At 35.2% G+C, this 19,644-nt stretch overlaps 1 protein-coding gene across 4 annotated transcripts in view; it reads right to left on the reverse strand.

Annotated features, from left to right (window-relative positions):
• The window catches only part of VTI1A (vesicle transport through interaction with t-SNAREs 1A), a 271,732-nt gene that overhangs the window by 191,992 nt on the left and 60,096 nt on the right, over nucleotides 1-19,644 (reverse strand). For 2 of the 4 annotated variants that reach the window (XM_082764720.1, XM_082764718.1), the window contains exons 5-6: nucleotides 18,428-18,448; nucleotides 13,432-13,516 (exon numbers count right to left, since the gene is read on the reverse strand). In XM_082764720.1, coding sequence (XP_082620846.1) covers nucleotides 13,432-13,516; nucleotides 18,428-18,448 — 106 coding nt within the window. The remainder of the gene's footprint in view (nucleotides 1-13,431; nucleotides 13,517-18,427; nucleotides 18,449-19,644) is intronic. The other 2 variants (XM_082764721.1, XM_082764719.1) reach the window with 1 other exon arrangement.

Raw genomic sequence — 19,644 nt, forward strand, 5'->3', positions numbered from 1 at the left:
TCTCCAGACCACATAAAAATCAGCCTCTGCCTTTTTTGGCAGTCAGATCATAACAAGGCCAAAGTAATATTAAATCATTTATGAGGTTTTTAAGTTTAAATATCAAAGTGATATATATGCAGAAGAACTGTTATGACATTTGAATTTCTGCAACAGACGTTTTTAGACATTTCAAACTATGTAAAACCTGACATTTCAGTGTTTATATACAAGACCCGCTATGATACAAAATAACACCTCTCCGCCTATACTTTGTCATTTAAAACTTTTTTCTTTTTTATATAGTCAGATAGCTATACTTCAACTTGCTCCAGAGTAGGTTCTTGCCTAGAAACCTGTCATCCTTATGCAAATAGGAAAAATCTACTGTATATTAATTATGATTTTTACAGTGATCACTTTCAGTTTCCTCGTTTCCAGTAGTCAGTCTTTCATCCCCCTTATTATTCATGTAGAAATGTTCTTTTGGCAGCTAAAATATAGTACTTTTATGCAATGTTTTGATGAGGCGCACCAGAGAAAATGAAATGAAATGAACCGGACTACCTGAAAAATGAAAACAACGAAGGTGATAACAAAACTGTTCAGGGTATTATTTTCATTAGATATGGGAAATAACATGTACTGCTCATCAATTATTCCATAATGTACAACGTCTGTCTCCCCTACCTTCTAACAGCTGGGATTGAAATGTTTTGACATGCTGATCTCTAGGTGGAAATACTGAAGGCGTTAAAATATAGATATAAATACATGATAATGAAGAACAAAATGTGTACCATTTTCTTGCAGTCATAGTTTGCAAATTAACAAGCTGCTATTGATTTTTCTTTGAGGTCAATAACAGCATTTATTGATCTGAGAAGTTAATACTCACTGAGGTCAATATTATATCTCAGGGGTCAACAAATCTGGATACTGACTTCTATTTCCTGTCCATACATAAATATTACATAGGCAAAATGGGCACATTTAATCTTTGGAGCTATGAAAGCACTGTGTTTGACATGATACAAAAATCCAAAAACATAAAAAGTTATAGATAGAGCCATTTTCTTACAGTTTTCAACACTCTACACCATATAATAGTCTATAAGTACCGGCTTCATGAAATTTCTCAGTTCTGAATTTAATACCTCCAAAGTTTGCAATGGACATTGCTGGATTTGTGGTGTTATTTCTCAACACCAAAATAAGTCTCATTTATAGGCTGCCTCATATCAACTGGAGATTAACATGGTTTACCAAATTAACATAAAGTTCACTATAAAAGTACCACATATATACAGTTCTGGACTTTCTGATTCTTCTTCTGTCCCATTTTTTTACTACATGACTTCCAGCAAAAACAGGAGAAATACTTCTAGTGCCTTTAATGGATCAGGCCCTTGTCATTTTTCTTCTGATTTGTACTCTAACTCAAGCCTTCACAAGTCTAAAGGAAAACCAGAAGCAAGCCATTTGTCTCCTGGTAATTTACAAATTCATTACAATTCAATGAAATGAACACTCATCAGCTACCAAAACATGTCTAAGGTCCCCTACAAAATGGTGCAAGTGTATTATGTAAAGCACTGCAGAAGAATTAACGGTCTTGTTTGTTACGAAGGGTCCAAGTTTTTAAAAATATTTTAAGAAACGTGTGATTATGCACTTAACTATGTATCTATGAGGAAAATGAAGTAAAATAGTAAGAGCTGCTATTTACAAACATATCGAAATACATGTTCAATTTAACTTAGAAGTGGAAATGTGTATTTAAATAACTGCACTTAATCTTATTTTAAAACAGTGATTTTTGTAACGAAACACTTCCTAGGTTTGCACAGCGATTAAAGCATTCCATTTCCACCAAAGAAAAACCTTTCAAACTATTTTTTTTTTTTTAATTTTAGAGGTAGTTAGGAGGATATGCCATACCTGCATATGCGTCTTCAGATCCTGAAGGGATTTATATTTTTATTGAATTAAGTTTCATCCTGTCCCATTTTTATATGAACATAAAACAGTACACTTGTTTTATAACTATTAATCTGTTTCTTGAGTCTAATCTACAGCCTAAGAAAGTAATATTTTCTCTGCATCAGCTGGGTAAATTAAAATGTAAAATAATTAAGACAATGACTTCCCTGAAGAATAAACTGGAATGACAGAATTAGGTAAAGTGTTAAAATTAACATCATTGTAAATAATTATGGTAAATACTTTATCCTGTACATGATATCGTGATGCATCATACAGATTATGTTGATGCTAGAATTTTTATTGCAGAGACTTGTAATCAAAAATTATTGCATCTATGCGGATAATGAATACAGTAAAGACTAAAACATCCCCTTCATCTAACCATTTTGCATATTTGAAGTACGCTAAACACTTGTCTGTCTAGATCATACAAGAGAGCTAAACAGGAACTAAACCTCCAAATACATGAACACTCTCCAAAATCTTCACATTCATAGTCACAGAGGCCATGAAATATGGAAAAGCTCATCACAGAAGAGACCAGCCAAGCAGATGTAAAAGATTACCTTTGCACCAAAGTTTATCTTTGCAAGATACACAATGTAAACTGTGTGATGTATTTCACAAAAATGCAAACCATAACATTTAGCTACTCGTGATACCTGTATTCAGATATCATTGCACTGAGCTTGACCCCAGTACAAGCTCACGGAAACATATTTTTGCAAACCTTTTTGCTAACATACTGACAAAAGGGACAACCACTCTTCCCCAGTATGCACATCAATGCATGCATGCACACATATCTGGAATTCAATACAGAAATATTTATGCTCTGCCAATAACTGCCACTGGGCATGTTTACAATCACGAGTGTTTATTAGAAGTGTGGTGACTAGGCCAAGAGTATAAAATTCCATATAAAATTTAACGTTTACATTTTTGAGCTAGTGAAATAATATGAGTTAAATATTAACAAAATGCTGAAAAACAACAACAAAGTGATAAACAACTGATGCTGGAAATTAGCACCAACGGAAGAGTTGGCAAAATATGGAACACAAACATCACAGAACCAGTAGAAGGAGCCCCACTAATTTAAATGAGTTAGTATGAAGAAGGCAAGGCGGCACTGCTGTGCCAAGAAAAGATACAAAGAAGAGAAGAGAAATGCATGTAAGTGACCTAGGACAGACTGAAATGAAATTATTTTCAAAATTGTAGTTTTCAAAGACGTGGAAAATGGTTTTGTGGTTCTGGTTCCTTAGAACGCTCGCACTAGCACTAGCATCTCAAAACAAGACTATAACAACTCAAAATTGCATATGTTAGTCCAGAAAGAAGACTGCAAATCAGCAGCTGAACTCACTTTAACGTGAAGTGAAGATGGACAGGAAAGCATATCCTACACTGAACTTGAGTCCTTCGACAAGAAATGTAGAAATTTCAGTTTTACAGTATACATAATTTACTTACATAGTACTCAAGAAAATTTCACATTACAGGCTACTAGGCCTAAATGAGTCTAATTGTTTAAAAGTGAGATAGTACTAACAAGATCCAGCTGAAGAGATCCAAACAGGGACTTGGATGGCATTATACTTGTATAAATCAGAGGTCATGTCCTCAACTGTAACACTAGCAAAAATCTCCAGTACTTCACCAAAATTGCATGTTTGCACATGCAACATACATTTTGATAATATATTTACTCTAGAAATGCCACTAATTATAGCAAAAAATATATATTTTAAAAGCATGGTAGTAAAATCATTAGAATAAAATACTGTATGATATGATTTAAACTAGATGAAGAAAGAGTCACTCTACCGTCTTTCTATACTTGGGTGAGAATGATGTTTTTCAACCATCTGTTTCTATGTCTTGCTTCAGGACAGAGTCTGGAGCTTTTCTCCCCCCTTACTTCTACCAAAAGAAAAAAGGTTTTTTGTGTAACAATAATTCTTCAGTCCTAAGTTGTAAAAGGGCAAAATGCTGCACTTGAAAGATGATCTACCATGAGAACCCTTTGATATTGACTTTACCTAGAAAAGCATGTTCAATACAAATAATTTTTTAATGTTAAACTTTGTTCTCTAGTGCAATTGGAGGAAAACACTGTTATCCTGACAGGAAGTAGAGGTAGAAGGCTTCAAACAAGAAATATATAAGAAACAAAAACAACTAAGGTGTATTTTATTTTTTTCAAGTCTAAGCTCATCAACTTTTCTTCTTGATGTAAGTTGTATATAAAGAGTCTTTGCCCAACAAGACCTCATGCTGTGCAAAATCATCGGTGCCCATGTAGTGAAAAATCTATTAAAAACTACTGAAAGTCAGGTTGTTTACTTAGGCATCCAAAATGATAACTCAAAGTCTACTTTTTTAATGAAATATGCAGCTTATGTTCTATGGAGAATTAAATCACCAAATTCATTTGGTGATTTAATTACAATCTGTAGTTGTAATTCTGTTCACTTGTGCTCTTTAAAAGGTTGTGACAGACAGACTGCCATTGCAAAGCCAGCATCACTTGGAATCAATTAATTTCATTGGGTAGAATTTCTAAAGAAACTTGTATTGTATAGGATGGAAGAAGAGGAAAAATCAGGTAAAAGCATAAAGTATCTAGGGACAATATATCAGGATTTTTATTCTATCCATTAAAAGCTAACTATCCTAACTATTGCCAGCTAACAATTTGTAACTATCTAAAACTTTTTGTTCAGCTTCTCTACAATTTATTTTTCTCAGGGAATATGAAACCTGACCAATAATGCCTCTTAGGCCAACACAAGCTGAACATCTCCTTGCTATAGGCAAAATTAATTATTTTTTTTTGTCCATCTGTCAAACAGGTTTTATGGAATTATAAAGACAATGTGAGTATGTTAGAAACAATCCTGACATCTCTCAGTGACACCTAAGAACTGTGGCTGAGAATGTTGTACAAATGAGGAAGGAGATTATATATTTGGAAGAAAGACAAACTTCAGACCTTTTTCATTATCTCTTTGCCATGCCAAGGCAGACGGAAAGCTTACTCAGACTATTAGAAACAACAGCTACTGTTCATTCATCTTTATACCGTTCACCTTCTCTTCTTGCTTTGCCTTACCTGATGATGAACTAAGGCAAAAACATATACTTCCTGTGACAAGTGACATTCATCTTAACAGGTCCCTATTCCAAACTAAGATGTTTGCAAACTATAAAATAAATCCAGAGAAGGCTAAAGGTGAAAATTAAATGAACATTTGAAAACCTGAAGCTTGAGCATCAGTTACACTACTCAACATTTTAAGTACTAGCATTTTAGAACTGGACAAGAAATTCTGAAGTGTGACCAGAGCGGGAAACCTCCCTGTAGCTAAATTATTTCAAGAGTGAAAGGTGCAGGTAGTATAACTTTAGACCACTTGAAACCTTCAAGTTTTTATTAGGACATAAGTCTACAAAAGCTTTGCTATGGACTTTGGAGTAAGGTACAACGAATATCTCCATCAATGAACACCATCCTGTACCAGTAAATAAATTAGAGAAAGAGGGTCAGCACCAAAGATGACATTGACACTGTTTTCAGTGATTCAGTAAGAGGTTATTTCCTGTAGAACAATCTGCACTCTAGAGATTGTCCAATACTGTGCATGTAAAATAATGTTTTAAAAGCTACTTTCTGAGTTCAGACAGTTATAATTCAGATGCTAATATTATTCACAGGTGTTATGCAAGCACAAGGTATTTGTAAAAATATATACATATTTCAATCTATTAGACTATTTGTCTGGAATGCATATGGGAAGTACTTAAGCACAAAATCCCTAGTTTCTAAAACAGTGTTTCCATCATGATGTCATTGAATAAAATTCACAATCTGAAAATTATGTGTCCATTATATATAATGAAGTCTCTTTAAGAAAATATCGTAATGTTTTGCTCATCCAAATATCAGTCTCAAGCAACCTTATTTCCACTGAATTCCTGCTCCTAATAAGACTGAAGTTGAGCTTTCCTGTGATATGAAGCACAATAATGAATTACTGAGCATTAACTAACATTAAACGGTGACTTCTCCAAGGACAGCAGACAAAATGGCCAAATTCGGATCATTCTTACCTATTATACCTTAGCAAATCTGAACTACTGAACAGATATGACATTCCTTATTTGCTGTATTAATGGTATAATCCCAAACCTATGGAAGTGAACAGATAAGCATCCATTTTCTTGGAATTCAAGTAAAAAGGTGCTGAGTACCCAAAAGATAAGCTTTTAACGGAAGTGATCTTACAATACTGCATAGAATTTGAGAAACTCTAGAAAATAAGTTATCTTTTTCTCCTGAAAGAAGGATTTGGAAAAGTCTTCTCCCCCCAAGGTTTTAAAGTATTTTTGGTACCCTGAAGCAGTTAGCAGATGATACTTCACTAGTGAAAAGTCACTGTTTCCTTACTTTGTGGTACCACTGTTCTGACCTGCACCATTTTTACATGACTAAGAAAGCAAAGCATACAATCTGAGCAATACCAATGAACTCCTACTACAGGCTTTATCATGGGCAGAGTCCCATTAGGAGATCCTGTACAAAGAAAGTGGAATTGAAAGGTTGGCCCATGGGCATATTCCAAACAAATCCAGTGTTTTATCTGTCATTTATTTCTGCCTTAAAATGCTTGATAACAGACCAGGGTAACAGTAAGCATTTTACATATGTACAAATATATGAATATACTCAAACAACCTATCTATACCCATATCTCAAACAAACAGATTGTTGATACTTCAGAACGCATTTTCAGATATCCTGCATTTGAAACAACATACACAAATACAGAGAGAACGGTCTTTGAAAACCTCTAGACAAGGTGGGAGTTTTTTACTGGGTGAACTTTTCCTGACCACAAACACCCAATACCCATAACTGCTGCTGAATCAAATCTTCAACAGGAAACACAAAGCTAAGGAAAATGGGGATTGTGCCAGAATTCGCATAAACATGCAGGAGTATCTGGAAAAGGCAAAGTATTAAAGATGAAATTGGAGACAGAGCTAGGAAGGTCAGAGCTGGGAATGCTGAAGGGAAGGAGGATGAGAGTGCCAGGACAGAGGAGGTGGCAGCATTTGATGGCAGCTTGGTGATTAGACAAGCAACAAACCAGCAAGCAAGCAATATTCAAACTGAACTTGTAAAAAACACTTCACTAGTGTAACAACCATGCTGTAAACCACTAAGGAATTGGAACAGTATTTTGGTGTCTCCATAACCTCCTGATGCTGCTTCTGCTCGTTACAAGGCAGTACCTCTCTACCCTAACATGTTTCCCTCCACAACCAGGCATCCGGGATACTCCTGAGGCCTGACATCCTCAGAAACAAAAATCTGTCTGCATATTTCTTCCTCCTCCTCACTTTAAAGCTTGGACTTCGAAGAAGGGCAGAGGGCTTAGGGATGTAGGAATTCAATATGCCACTTCAAAATGAATTTCTGAAACAATAAACAGATTTTAATAGAAATCAGCCAGCAAAGAAAAAAAATTATATATGAAACATGAAATACCATTGCTAGCAGAAGAAACAGGGATCATGAAACAGTTCTCTCTGATGGTGACTGGAAACTGCATAAAAACTCATTTCACTGCAGAAACTTTGGATTAAGATTTCAGTAGAAAGATGTTCTGGCATATCAAAGAAACACCTGAGAAGGAGATATTGGTATATGCTCCAGAACTGAGAAGCCCTCTTTCTCTAATGAAAGGTTTTACATACAGTATTCACATATACATGTATGAATAATTCATTAGAGATGAAATAGGTAGATATTAACTGTAAATATCTGGGACAGGAATAGACTTTTTATTTAAAGCAAGGGGCACTAGAAGCAAGGTCCTGATTTTCAAAACTTGGTTTCCATTTCCATACTCTTAGTTATTTGCAGCTCAAATGTAATTGGAATATGCATGCACCTGAAGACAGAACATGGATATGAAGGTCTAGTGATGTTAAGCTAACACAAACAAATTACTAAGTATACAATATTACAACACAAATGAAGCAGTACCCTTGACACTAGTCTAATATAGCCTTACTTGTATAAATATTAGGGTTTGTTTGTTAAATTAACACTGGATGCTAGAGCCATTTATTTTTTTTTCCCTAAGCTAAGCACTTTTTAGTTTGGATCATGGCAACACTTACTCTATTGTCTGCTTGTAAATCAAGCCCCTAGCTTAGCAGCTGTAATGGAATGGAATCAGGTTAGTGAATTATTTCAATTTTTAAAGTTTCACATATCTTATGTCAGCTCTGGTGTACATCTCATTTGTGACCTCTGAACAGCACCCCATGACATATGGGGCAAGAAAGTCTTTCATGGCAGGAACTTCAGGTTTGGGTTGGACTATCAATAAAACAAGTCAGGAATCCCAACCTGTTACGTGATGCTGAGGACAATGTGCTAGTACATTAAGTTCTGCTAGTCACATCTGGCAAGAGACTTACTAAAGTGGTATTAAAATAGTTCCTTATTCCTGCTAATGTCTTTGAACCTTCAGGATTTCAAAAAAAACTTTTAATGCTTTTTCACTGATCCCTTAACTACTTTCACTCAGTTCTGCATCCAGATAAGACAATAATTACTATTTCACTACAAACTAAACACACTTCCTTGTCTCATGAAACTCTCATTTGCTTTCCGCACCCAGAAGGGTGCTCATACTTTGGGGGAAGGTCTGACCATCTGCCTGTCAGCTAGGCTACCACTACATTACATTATATATTTATGGTTCCCTTCACAAAGGGAGGTTCATTACAACAGGTGAAAGCCACTGAAATTTGCTTGGATCTCCTAGCACTGAGAATTATTCATGTCATATATGGGTGGTTCTGTCAATTGCTCAGATATATTTCTCCTTTAACTGCTCCAGAATTGCATATTTCTCAGATTTCCAAATAGTAAGAAGGATTGGAAAAATATTTTAACCAACCTCTAGTCAAGACTCTATAATTAGAAGAATAGAGTTTTTCTCTTCTAATTTCTTTGCTTTAAAAAGCACCATGTTTACGCATTAGGAAAGGGAAGAAAAACAGAAGCCAAGACTAAGTTTTAAGATTTAGTGAAAAGAATAAATATATTAGCACAAACTACAAACTCTTCTAGTAACTCAGATATCAAAAAGATACTTAGAGACGCACCATAAAATCCAGTAGACATAAGCAATAAATGCAAGTTCAACACTTATTCTCAGATTACATGTACCGAAGGCTGCAGAAATATCTAAGGTTCATGAAGAAAAAAAAAAAGTACCTCAAACACCTGTTGTAATGTGGTTTTGCCACAAAACCCTGCACAGTATTCAATGGTTGCATCTCTTTCATTGTAAAGAAATGAGTTGAAGTCTCTATATAAACAACAACTTTTTTTTCCCTCCCTAGAAAGTATCTGGTTGTTGAGAAGAACTTACAGAAAACAATACAAATGCAGATTACCATGGACCCCCACAACAAGGTTTCTTCTTTTTCTTGATCTAGTGGTTTACAATTGCACACTAATTTTTATCTCTGCAGATTAATTAAATGGAGAATTTTAAACTATTTCTCATCTAAAATAGTTCTGTCTGTAGCAAAAAAATATAAGACTTGTCAGAGAAAGGGATACCTTACTATGTTACACTCTGCAGGGAAAATAAGGAAGCTCTAGAATTCATTTTGATGTTGTGAAAATCTGTGCATGGGGAAACAAATTAAAATATCCCCCCCTCTAAACCAGGAAGAATTTTGTGATTGATTAGGAATAATTCAAAGGACTCTCCATTAGACTGAAACCAGCAAATTTCATGCATTTTGAAAATCTTTTCATACATGGAGGCTGTATGGTCAGACTAAATGATCTGAAATTAACTACATAGGGCTCTAGCTCAAGCCCAACAGACACAGAGGATGAGCTCGGGAAGTCTGTTAACACATTGCATTTAATCACCTATAAACTAAATAATGCTGTACATTTGAGTCCAGATGTGAAGTTTATGGAACACAGAGATACGGAGAGAAGGGATCACTCAGAAATCACAGTTAACAAATTAAAACACGATACACACAGCCATAGGGTGATAATTCAAGTACTACATCACGGTGAATACTGCAAAATGATGATTAGCCATTCTAGGTTTTAATATCACGAGTAAACAAGTGGTGTTGGAACAAGCTGTAAACTTGTTTGTTTACATCAAAGCTGATAAGAATAGAAAAATAATGGTGAATAATATTTTTTCAAAACAATATTTGGATTAAAAGCAAGCAGATGAGCACACTCCACATTATTACAAGCCTTTATTAGTACTTGTCCTACATGGTAGAAACAACAGGGACCTTCAAGATTCAAGCAGCCAGTGGTTTTCCTTATATGTCCTGAGAGCTGTCCCTCATGTGTGTTTGTGCTGTACAACTCAATCATTTAAAATCCAAATGCTCTTCTGAACTTGCCTACTCATCAGCTACTCAAATGCCTGTTACATTTGCAGCATACCCCTGAGAGCATTTAGGATAACATTCTCTTTACAACAGGCCTTGAGTACTATGGAACTGGTTAACATATACTAAAATTCACTTAGTCATTCAGAAGGTTTAGGCATAGATTTAAGCATCCTTGGTAAAAACAAGTGATAGCCAACAGCCTCTGAAAACCTGACAGCCAGTGTCAATTGTGTCTTAGAGATGGTGACACAAGTGGCATCCAATTCAGACTCCTCTGAAGCCTATGCAACAATGGCACTGCTTAAAGGAGGAATTCAGACCTTCCAACAGATCTCAGCTTGTATGAACAACTGCACGTAAGATGAAAGGGCTTATCAATTTAGAGATGCAAAAAGCAAAAAAGCTTCTAATTTCTCATGGTAAGTTTCAGGAATGGTAATGCAAAATTGCATTAAATTAGTTACGTGATGTCAGATTAATCTTTAGATGATCACAGGGGCAGGTTAAAACAGTATATGAATTTTTGCTGATGAAGGTAATAAGAAAGTCCCAAATTTGATTCATTCCAGAGGTGAAAATGATCCAGCTTCATTACAATAAGGAGCATACACATCCATAATTATGAAAAGACATCACATAAAGAAAGTGGAATAGATATTTAAGGGTTGTCACCTTTGCATCTTCATCTTCAAAGAATCACAGAGTGGCTGAGGTGGGACGAGACCTCTTGAGATCATCTAGTCCAACCCCCTGCTCAAGCAGGGCTGCCTAGAACCAGGGACTGTGTCCAGTTGTATTTTTATTATCTTCAGAAATAGATAAACCATATCTGGATGGGTTACCTATTTCAGTGTTTGAACACACCCACTATACAAAAAAAGTGTTTTCTTATGTTTGGATAGCATTTCACAGGTTTTAATTGTTCCCCTTGCCTCTTGTCCTGCCACTTGCCATTGGTGAGAAGAGTGGCTTTCCCTTCTTCATTCCCTCCCATCAGCTATTTCTACACATGGTTAAGATCTCCCTGAGCCTTCTCTTCTCCAGACTGAACAATCCCAGCTTTCTCAACCTTTCCTCACATGGAAGATGCTTTAATTTTATTTTGCTGGACTCAGCAAAGTAGAGAAGATTTTTAATGCAACAACAGTAAGTATCAGGGCAAGACATGCTCTAAGAAGTTAACTGAATGATGAATTGAAACCGCAGAATGTTTTATTTTAACAAGACATCTCAACACAGAGTGATCATACAGTAACTCCAAAAATAAATTCTCTCATTGCACTAATCTATGCTCACTCATACCTAGAATCATCTTGATCCATGGCAGAAACTAAATATAATTAATTTGTTCCCATAAAAAATCTTCTGCAAAAATCTACATTAAAGTGATACTAATATGTTTTCAGAGCCATCATGCCCAAATTATTTAATACTAATATGCCATATATAGCTACACAACTAGTCTTCACAGAGCTTAGGCAACAAGAACTATATATACATGCATAGCTTATTATGAAAACTGAAGACCAACACAAAGATAGGACTGAGTGTAATTCAGTAATTGTACCTGCTTTTTGATACCAAAAACCACCTTTGCCATGAAAATATACATTGGCCCTCCAATCATATTTCTCAGAAATCACCATGGAGATGAGCAATGGAAGTTAACGTGATCACCATCCCTACAAATCATATTCCAAATGGAGTGAAAAAGGATATTAGATATCCCTTCCCCTAAAAGATCAGGCTGAATTTATGTGTACAGTTTCCTTGTGAAAGATCCAGACTCAACTACAGCACATCATTTTGGATCAATTTAAAATAGTGGTTCTAAAAAAAAAAAAAAAAAAACACCACCACGTGCTATGATCATTGATGGAACTGAATTGAAAATCTGCAGCAAAGCAAATTTAATTGTTATCACATGTCCATCTCTAAATCTTATTTCAGCAGATGATGCATTAGTAATTTTCCCTGTCCCCTCCAAAATCTACACTGTCTGTTCCATACTTAGATTTCATTGTTGTTCAGAGCAAGAAGTCCAGAATAATTAAAATGCAGGCACTTTAGTAATACTGCTCATTTAGCACAGCCATACACTCTACAAGGGCTCAACTTAATTTACCTCTTAAATAAAGCTTGGATTCTAAAAGGATATTGGAATATATCAATTAATTGGAACTTGCTGCCAGAAAATTACTTCACTGTTAAAACAGACATTTTCTGCAACTTTCTGTAACTTCACATAAGCTTTATTTAAAGGGATTAGACTTTGAAAGCTTAACTATTGCCAGTTTAAACAACAAAAACCAAAATCAACAACAAGAAAAAACAAACACCCCTCTTCCTCCTCCCAAACTATAAACTGCCAAAATTTAGTAAAAACATTTTCAAAATACCAACTACAGAGTAGTAGTCGATAATAAAAAATAATTCTATAATTGACCCTGAATGTAGCTTTCTCTGTTAATTTTACTTCATCTGTATATTTTGGAGTATGGTTTGTTTATGTCTTTGAGTGCACGAAACAGCTGTATAATCACTTACTGAACTGATCGCAACAAAATTGAGCTGATAACCTTGTTATATATCATCTGTAGTTAATATATAAATACTTATTAAAATCATATTTTTTACATATATGAATAAAAGTAAAGACAAAAACAACTGGAGTCTGCAGTGTGTGCTAGCAATCATTGCGGGTGGGTAAACTGACAACATGTAACTGCATATTAAGACAAATGTAGAATTTAGACAAAGTATTCCATCTCTTTTCAGATGTATACTTTTAAACCTCAGGAACTGTTTTCAGTAGATGTCATGCCTTTTAACTTGAAAAAAGATAAGCGCAAATAAGCTCCCAATTGTCTCCCCAATATGTAAACCACATCTCGGGCTGCTGTCTCTGTTTCGCCTTTGAAGTTTCCCTGAAATGTCATGTGTTGTGAAGACTGCTGTGCATAAGCAAGACAATTTGCTCACTCTCAGAATTCTTACCGGTTTCCACTGCTATTTGGTATCCAGCCTCTAGTCTCCGAGATGACCTTTCCAGCCTCTCTGTGTTATCGAGCAGATGTGCCCTCTGAAATAGAAAAGGGGAGAGAGAGGAAAAAAAAAAAAAAAAAATCAGGCAGCAGTCTACAATGTTCTCTCCCGCCCCCCCCCCCCCATTTTAATTGTGCTTTTATATTCCAAAACATAAAAATATCTATGTAACATGCTCTTCCGTAAAATATACAAGGACCACTGGAAGGAGCAGGTTCTATGATCAATCATAATTATGTGTACCAATCATTTCTGTTTTGAAACATGGAATACATGCTTCAGTCTTATTACATGAACTCACAACACAGAATGTGACTAGTATATGTGAGAACTGTCTGAAGAGTATTTCCAAAACAGATTTCCCTATGACATATGTATGCAAGCACCCATGATTTCTATTCAACTACTGTTTCATGAAACCATCACTTTAAATGCAAGTGTTTTAACATGAACTTAATTTTCAGCAGAGGATATACTTCCTTCATGTGCACTACTCAAGTGAGGTGATAAAAACAACGAGCTATTCATACAGAATACTGAACAGCATGAATATTCTTTAGACTGTTTGATGTAAAAAATGTAAAAACAAAACACTGTTTTCTTGATTTACATCTCTTATGCCTAAATATATATACGAATGTATAAATAATACACACATGCAGAGGCGTAAGATATTTTTCCCAGAAGTCATTTGCCCATTTATGATATAACAATGAACTCTAGTAAAAATGCTTCTTCCAATACATTTTCACCTGGGGAGTCTATAATAGTGAAAAAGTGAAATTACTACCTTTGCTAGTTTATTTTCTATCTAAAATGCCAACATCCCAAAATGTAAGCTTGCTTCCTTTGGCAATTTGATCCTAGACAAGCTCTAATCAAGCCACCAAAAATTTAATCTCCCCCCCCCTTCACTATACAATAATCACACACACCTCTCCAAGCACCCCTTTCACCCCAAAACAACATTTTGGATATTTGTCAAAAAACATTTCCTACAACTTCGGCTTGTTGACAGATGTCATTTAAAATTTGAAGAAATGCTTTCTAATAATAATAAAAAAAGGAGGTGCCATACATATTATCTGAGTGGCTGTCTACCGAAACGATCTACCTTGCTCTAATGAGCCCCTATGGATCTTGGGAGATGCAAGCTGTATTGACATGCACACTTAAGCTAATACACCTAGACCAGTGCCTCCAAGCTCTAGCAGCCAGGGATGCTGACAGAATATCTCGCTTCTATCTTCAAAGAAAGGAAGTGATTAGTATGTTATCATTACCATTCAAAACGTGATTTCCCTATTCCCTCCCGGCATAGGTGACACATCTCTGAGATGCGGCCAGACGATCGAGGCAGCTAAAGCCACATCAAAGCTTGCCTTGAATTTTTTTCTTTTTTTTTTTTCCCCTCTCTCTTTTTTTTTTTTTTTTTTTTTTTTTGGAAATCATTAAAACAATGCATTTAGATCAGCACAGATAGGACCCAATGTGAAGGTCAGGAAAGCTGCAATAACAGTCTATAATAATTAATAGACTTGTCTAATACACAGTGGATAGGTTAAGAGTAAATTGCAAAAAAGCTTTTTGCATTCACGGGGGGCAGGCCACCAAGAAAAAAAAAATCAGCACGAGCACTTAATAAAATTTAAAACCGTAAGTTACAAAGCTGTAATTGAAATCATGACAGCAACTAGAGTGGTGCATGTTCTTAGGACTCATGGTCAATCTAGATAATTAGTGTTAATTTTACCTATTTTTTTTTTATTATTATTAAAAGGCACCTTTTCATAACATCTTCTGGTTCCTCACCATTGCTCATTAGGGAAAAAAAAAAAAAAAAAAAAAAGCACATGTAAGCCTTCAGTGTCTTTCTCCAAATATGGCCACCCCTCCCCCCCAAAAAAAAAAAATAAATATAAAAATTAAAGAACAATTAGTGTTAAATACTCTAAATTTTGTGGAAAAAAAAATCAGAATCCTAACACTATTACACAGTATCTCTCAAGAAAGAGAAGAAGAAGTGGGAGAGATGCTGGGGGGGGGAAGCAAAGGAGTTTAGAGGATAACAATCCTAAAAGGTAACACAGGAGATTTAACAACAACAAAAAAAAAAATAGGCAGAGAAAGAGTGGGCACAAGGACCAGAATATTATAATTGCAGAACAGATGTATAGTGCTGTAGTGGTATACTAAAAATTAAAAGGCTAGCCTGCTATGCTATGGAAGAGGGGGAAAATAATCAGATTTCACATTGCAGTGCAGAAGAGCTACCCAATAAAAAGAATTCTCATGTAGTTGTATATTTTTTTATATACTATATAAGCCACAATTCATCTCAAAAGAAAGTCGTAAGCCCACAGTTCAGTTCAGTCCTACTGTGAGCAATTAGAATACTAAAGCATGGCGAACTCAGTGCTAACATTAACTCAGAGCAGTTTGTTACCTGATTTCAGAACCTTTCCACCAAAACCATACTGTAATGAAACCTAATTTTTATTACAAACGATGGTGTTATTTACATGGTTTGGCTTTGGAGGCACACAGCCCTTTGGTCAGGAAATGTGTGCCCTGCAGTAGCAGCTGATGCTTTCAACTGCTCCCCACCCCTCCCCAAACTCCTTCTCCCACAGTATCCCGTGCTCCCAGAGAGGTGGGTAGTGAGGTGATTCAGTGCGTCTTGCAGCTTCAGAAACAGCTTCTATCTGGAGTTATATAAGGAAGTTTTGCAAAGTGGCATGCTATCACTAGAGATTTTGTCATTCCATGTGGGCTGGATTCAAACTGAGATCTCAGGAGCTCAAAAGACAGAGCGGCACAGCCTCCGTGCAATCCCGTGTACGGTGTGTGTGCCAGAATAGAGCCCGGTAATGAGAGGAAGCGTAGGTTTTATTAACAAACAGTATGGCAAACCACAATTTCTTTTAAGATCTGTTCATACCTCCTTAGGAGAACTATAATTGGGGATGCCTTGATGTTTCACTATGCGATGAGTTAAGAATTATGCCTGAGTCACCACAGTAGCCTTCATTTAAACTTGAATGTGCATTTTGCACTCAGTGTAAAAACACTATTGCAATTACAGCCTATCCAACGCATAGTGGGTCTTTAAGTAGAAGAGAACAGAATGCTAACAATCGTTTTCTAAATTATTTTTCTCTACCTGTTCAGTTTTGATCTAGATAAAATGATAAATCCATTTATTTAGATTGCTTTGCTGCTGCTCTCACAATATACAGAGAAAGTAACTTCTGAGGCTAACAAGGAAAAAAAGAAAATACTAGAAGCAATGTCAAAAAATGAGAGTAATTCTAAGCTCCTAAATGTATGCCTGAGTTCAGTATAGCTCCCAAGTCCAAGCCCTGTGCAGTAACATTCTAAATTTTCTCATTTGCCTGCACAGCTATTTCAAAAAGAAGAGTAGTTAAGTAGCAGCTTTATTCTTCATATCTGATTAAATTTTCAGAATAATTTACAAATTAGGAATCCGTACGTTTATAAAACTATAATCACTGTTTGCAAGCAAAAATGATCCTAGTATATTATTTTACAAAAGCACAGAAGCAGACGTGCAGGTGTTGTTAAAGGGTTGGACAAATGAATCTTGTTCTTCTGAAAGTAATCTCGGAAATCAGGCTGTACAAACCCTTGCAACAATATTGTCATCTGTTTAAATACTGGGACTATTGGGGAGGGGAACTCAGCAGTGGTGGGAGGGCTTTCATGTGGTTACATGTTTATTTTATTTTTTTTTCCGCTGTTTTACACTGTAGCTTTAACATATTAATATCAGCTCCACAAGAAGAAGGAAAAATAAAGCATTCAGGGAACTGCTGAAAGAATCTTTATATCACAAATATCTTACTGTTTCTAAGAATTCCCTGTAATTGCCCTTAATCTGGTTACTTTACAATTCTTTGTCATCCCCATTTCTAAAACTTACAAATCCTTTTCTCCAGAGCTCAGAATTCATTACTGTTTCAAAAAGATGATACCAGACAAATATGTGATGTTAAAATAGTCGTGCTTCTAAATATATTTATTCAAATACTTCACTGGTTCAAACTCCCCATATGAAATCCTTCAAAAATCTGACCCATAAGTAATCCTGACTTTATTGAGACCTTGGCTTTGGCAGCTATCAGGAAACAATAAAAAAAAAAAAAAAAAAAAAAAAAAAGCACAAAACAAAAAAACAGTTCAGATACCTGTTTTGCTACAGCAGTAACAGAGGATATTAATTTCAGAAAATATACTGAAACATTTGAGGAACTGACCATTAAAACAGACTTCTCTCTCTAAATATTTATGAGTCATTTTATAACTGGAAGAAAGGTGTTCTGGAATACTGATCTCTAGTGTTACACCTACAGATCTACAGCATGCACAAATAAATAATAAATATTGATATGCGTGCGTAGGTCTACCTGTACTGTATTTTCAGTGGGTATACAATATCCACTGTAATACACAAGCTGCTTCAGTACCTCACACCAAACATTACAAAATACTGTGTAATTCTTACAGTGTTTCAGCACAGGTTTTAACCAAAGCAATGCTTTCACTTTCAATACCAGTGTACAAATGTATTTATTCTATCAAAGATTTTTGTGATGCAAACAAGATTATTACTGTACCTGATTTGATCATGCTATTCTAACAAAGATCAAATAATAGGTTTTCCTTTTTTTTCCTCTTCTTTTTCTAGTGCCTTTAAAAAATCTGCTATCAAAGAATGTTAATTTCTATGGTTTGATCTAGAGATTCCTATGTAAGTATACAATTATTAGGAAAAAAGAGGCACAACAGTGAATATTTTAAAGCAATGTAATCAATATTTTTGCTTTGTGTAGATTTCCCTGCAACAATGAACAAAAAGATCTACTTCAGATTTAGAAACTCAGCTTTAAAGGGAAAGCTAGACAACAAAAAGCAAGAAAGTACTCACCTCTTCACGTAATTTTATCAACTGCAACATGAACGCACAAAAAAGATAAAAAGGAAAGAAATGGCAGGAAAGAAAGATCAGTTGTGTGACAGGATACAGAATTAACATTGACAATTTATCTGTTTACATGTTTAGCATTTAAAAATCACAGACAAACACATTAAAAGAACCTAAACATAGACTACATGCAGAGTTTTTTGAACGAATAAAGATCACTTTCTCACACTGTCACATTAAACAAAGAGAATAGTGTGAAATTCTCTTTTAAACCACATCTAAGACACCATCATGAAATAAAGGGGAATGACTTCATAGAAGTCTATATTATAAAGAAAAAAAACAAGTTTACTATTCCTCTCCTCGAAGATTGTACAGCTGAAGTGGTTTTGTATATACAAGTTTTCAGAATGTTTTCTGTATATTTTAGTTGTGACAACTGATTTCTTATTTTACTAGCAGATCTAACTTATTAATAGATGACTGCATCTTTATAGCATGTCACTAGTACTCCAATTTTTATATACCTTAGTTTGAATCTGACTATATTATCTATTTTTATTATTGAACCTCAAATGGAAACACTTTTTCAGGTTAAAAAAAAAAGCAGCTTAGTTAAATGACTCAGAATTATGTTTTATTGCACAGCATATTTAATAATAGACAAAGGAACGGGGAACAAGATGAAACAGATTTCCCGCAGAAAAGACCCATTGCAGGCTCTTAATCCTAGACCACTATACAGTGTATGAATACACACACAGTGTACGTGTGTATACTTATATACTATAGACATTCATGTTTATCAATTTATGCTTGTAAATCAATGCAGTCTAATTCTACTAATAATATTGCTCTGACAGGTTTCCTATTAAACTAAATAAAAACCAGTGTGAATATCAAGCTATGTTGTAACATCCTCTCCATTTACAGAGATAAATTATTTGTACTGGAACAAAAAGTACAATTACTCACAACAAATGTCTGCGTAAGAGTGGCTCTTTATGAAAAAATTACAGTTCTCTCACCGATTCCAGTTGAATTCGAAATTATAACAGCTACATCATTATCTCATTTTATGCAGATACTTCACCTACAGTTTCATAACCCTAATTTTCAACACGTGTGTAAGCTGAGAATGTTTACTACTTATGAAGTCTCTCCAGCCGGGAGGAAACAAAAGCATTTCCACGATTCTCTATTGTTTCATATGGCTCGCC

Source organism: Aythya marila (assembly GCF_965140915.1).
Source record: "Aythya marila genome assembly, chromosome: 7".
NCBI classification, from domain to species: Eukaryota; Metazoa; Chordata; class Aves; order Anseriformes; family Anatidae; genus Aythya; species Aythya marila.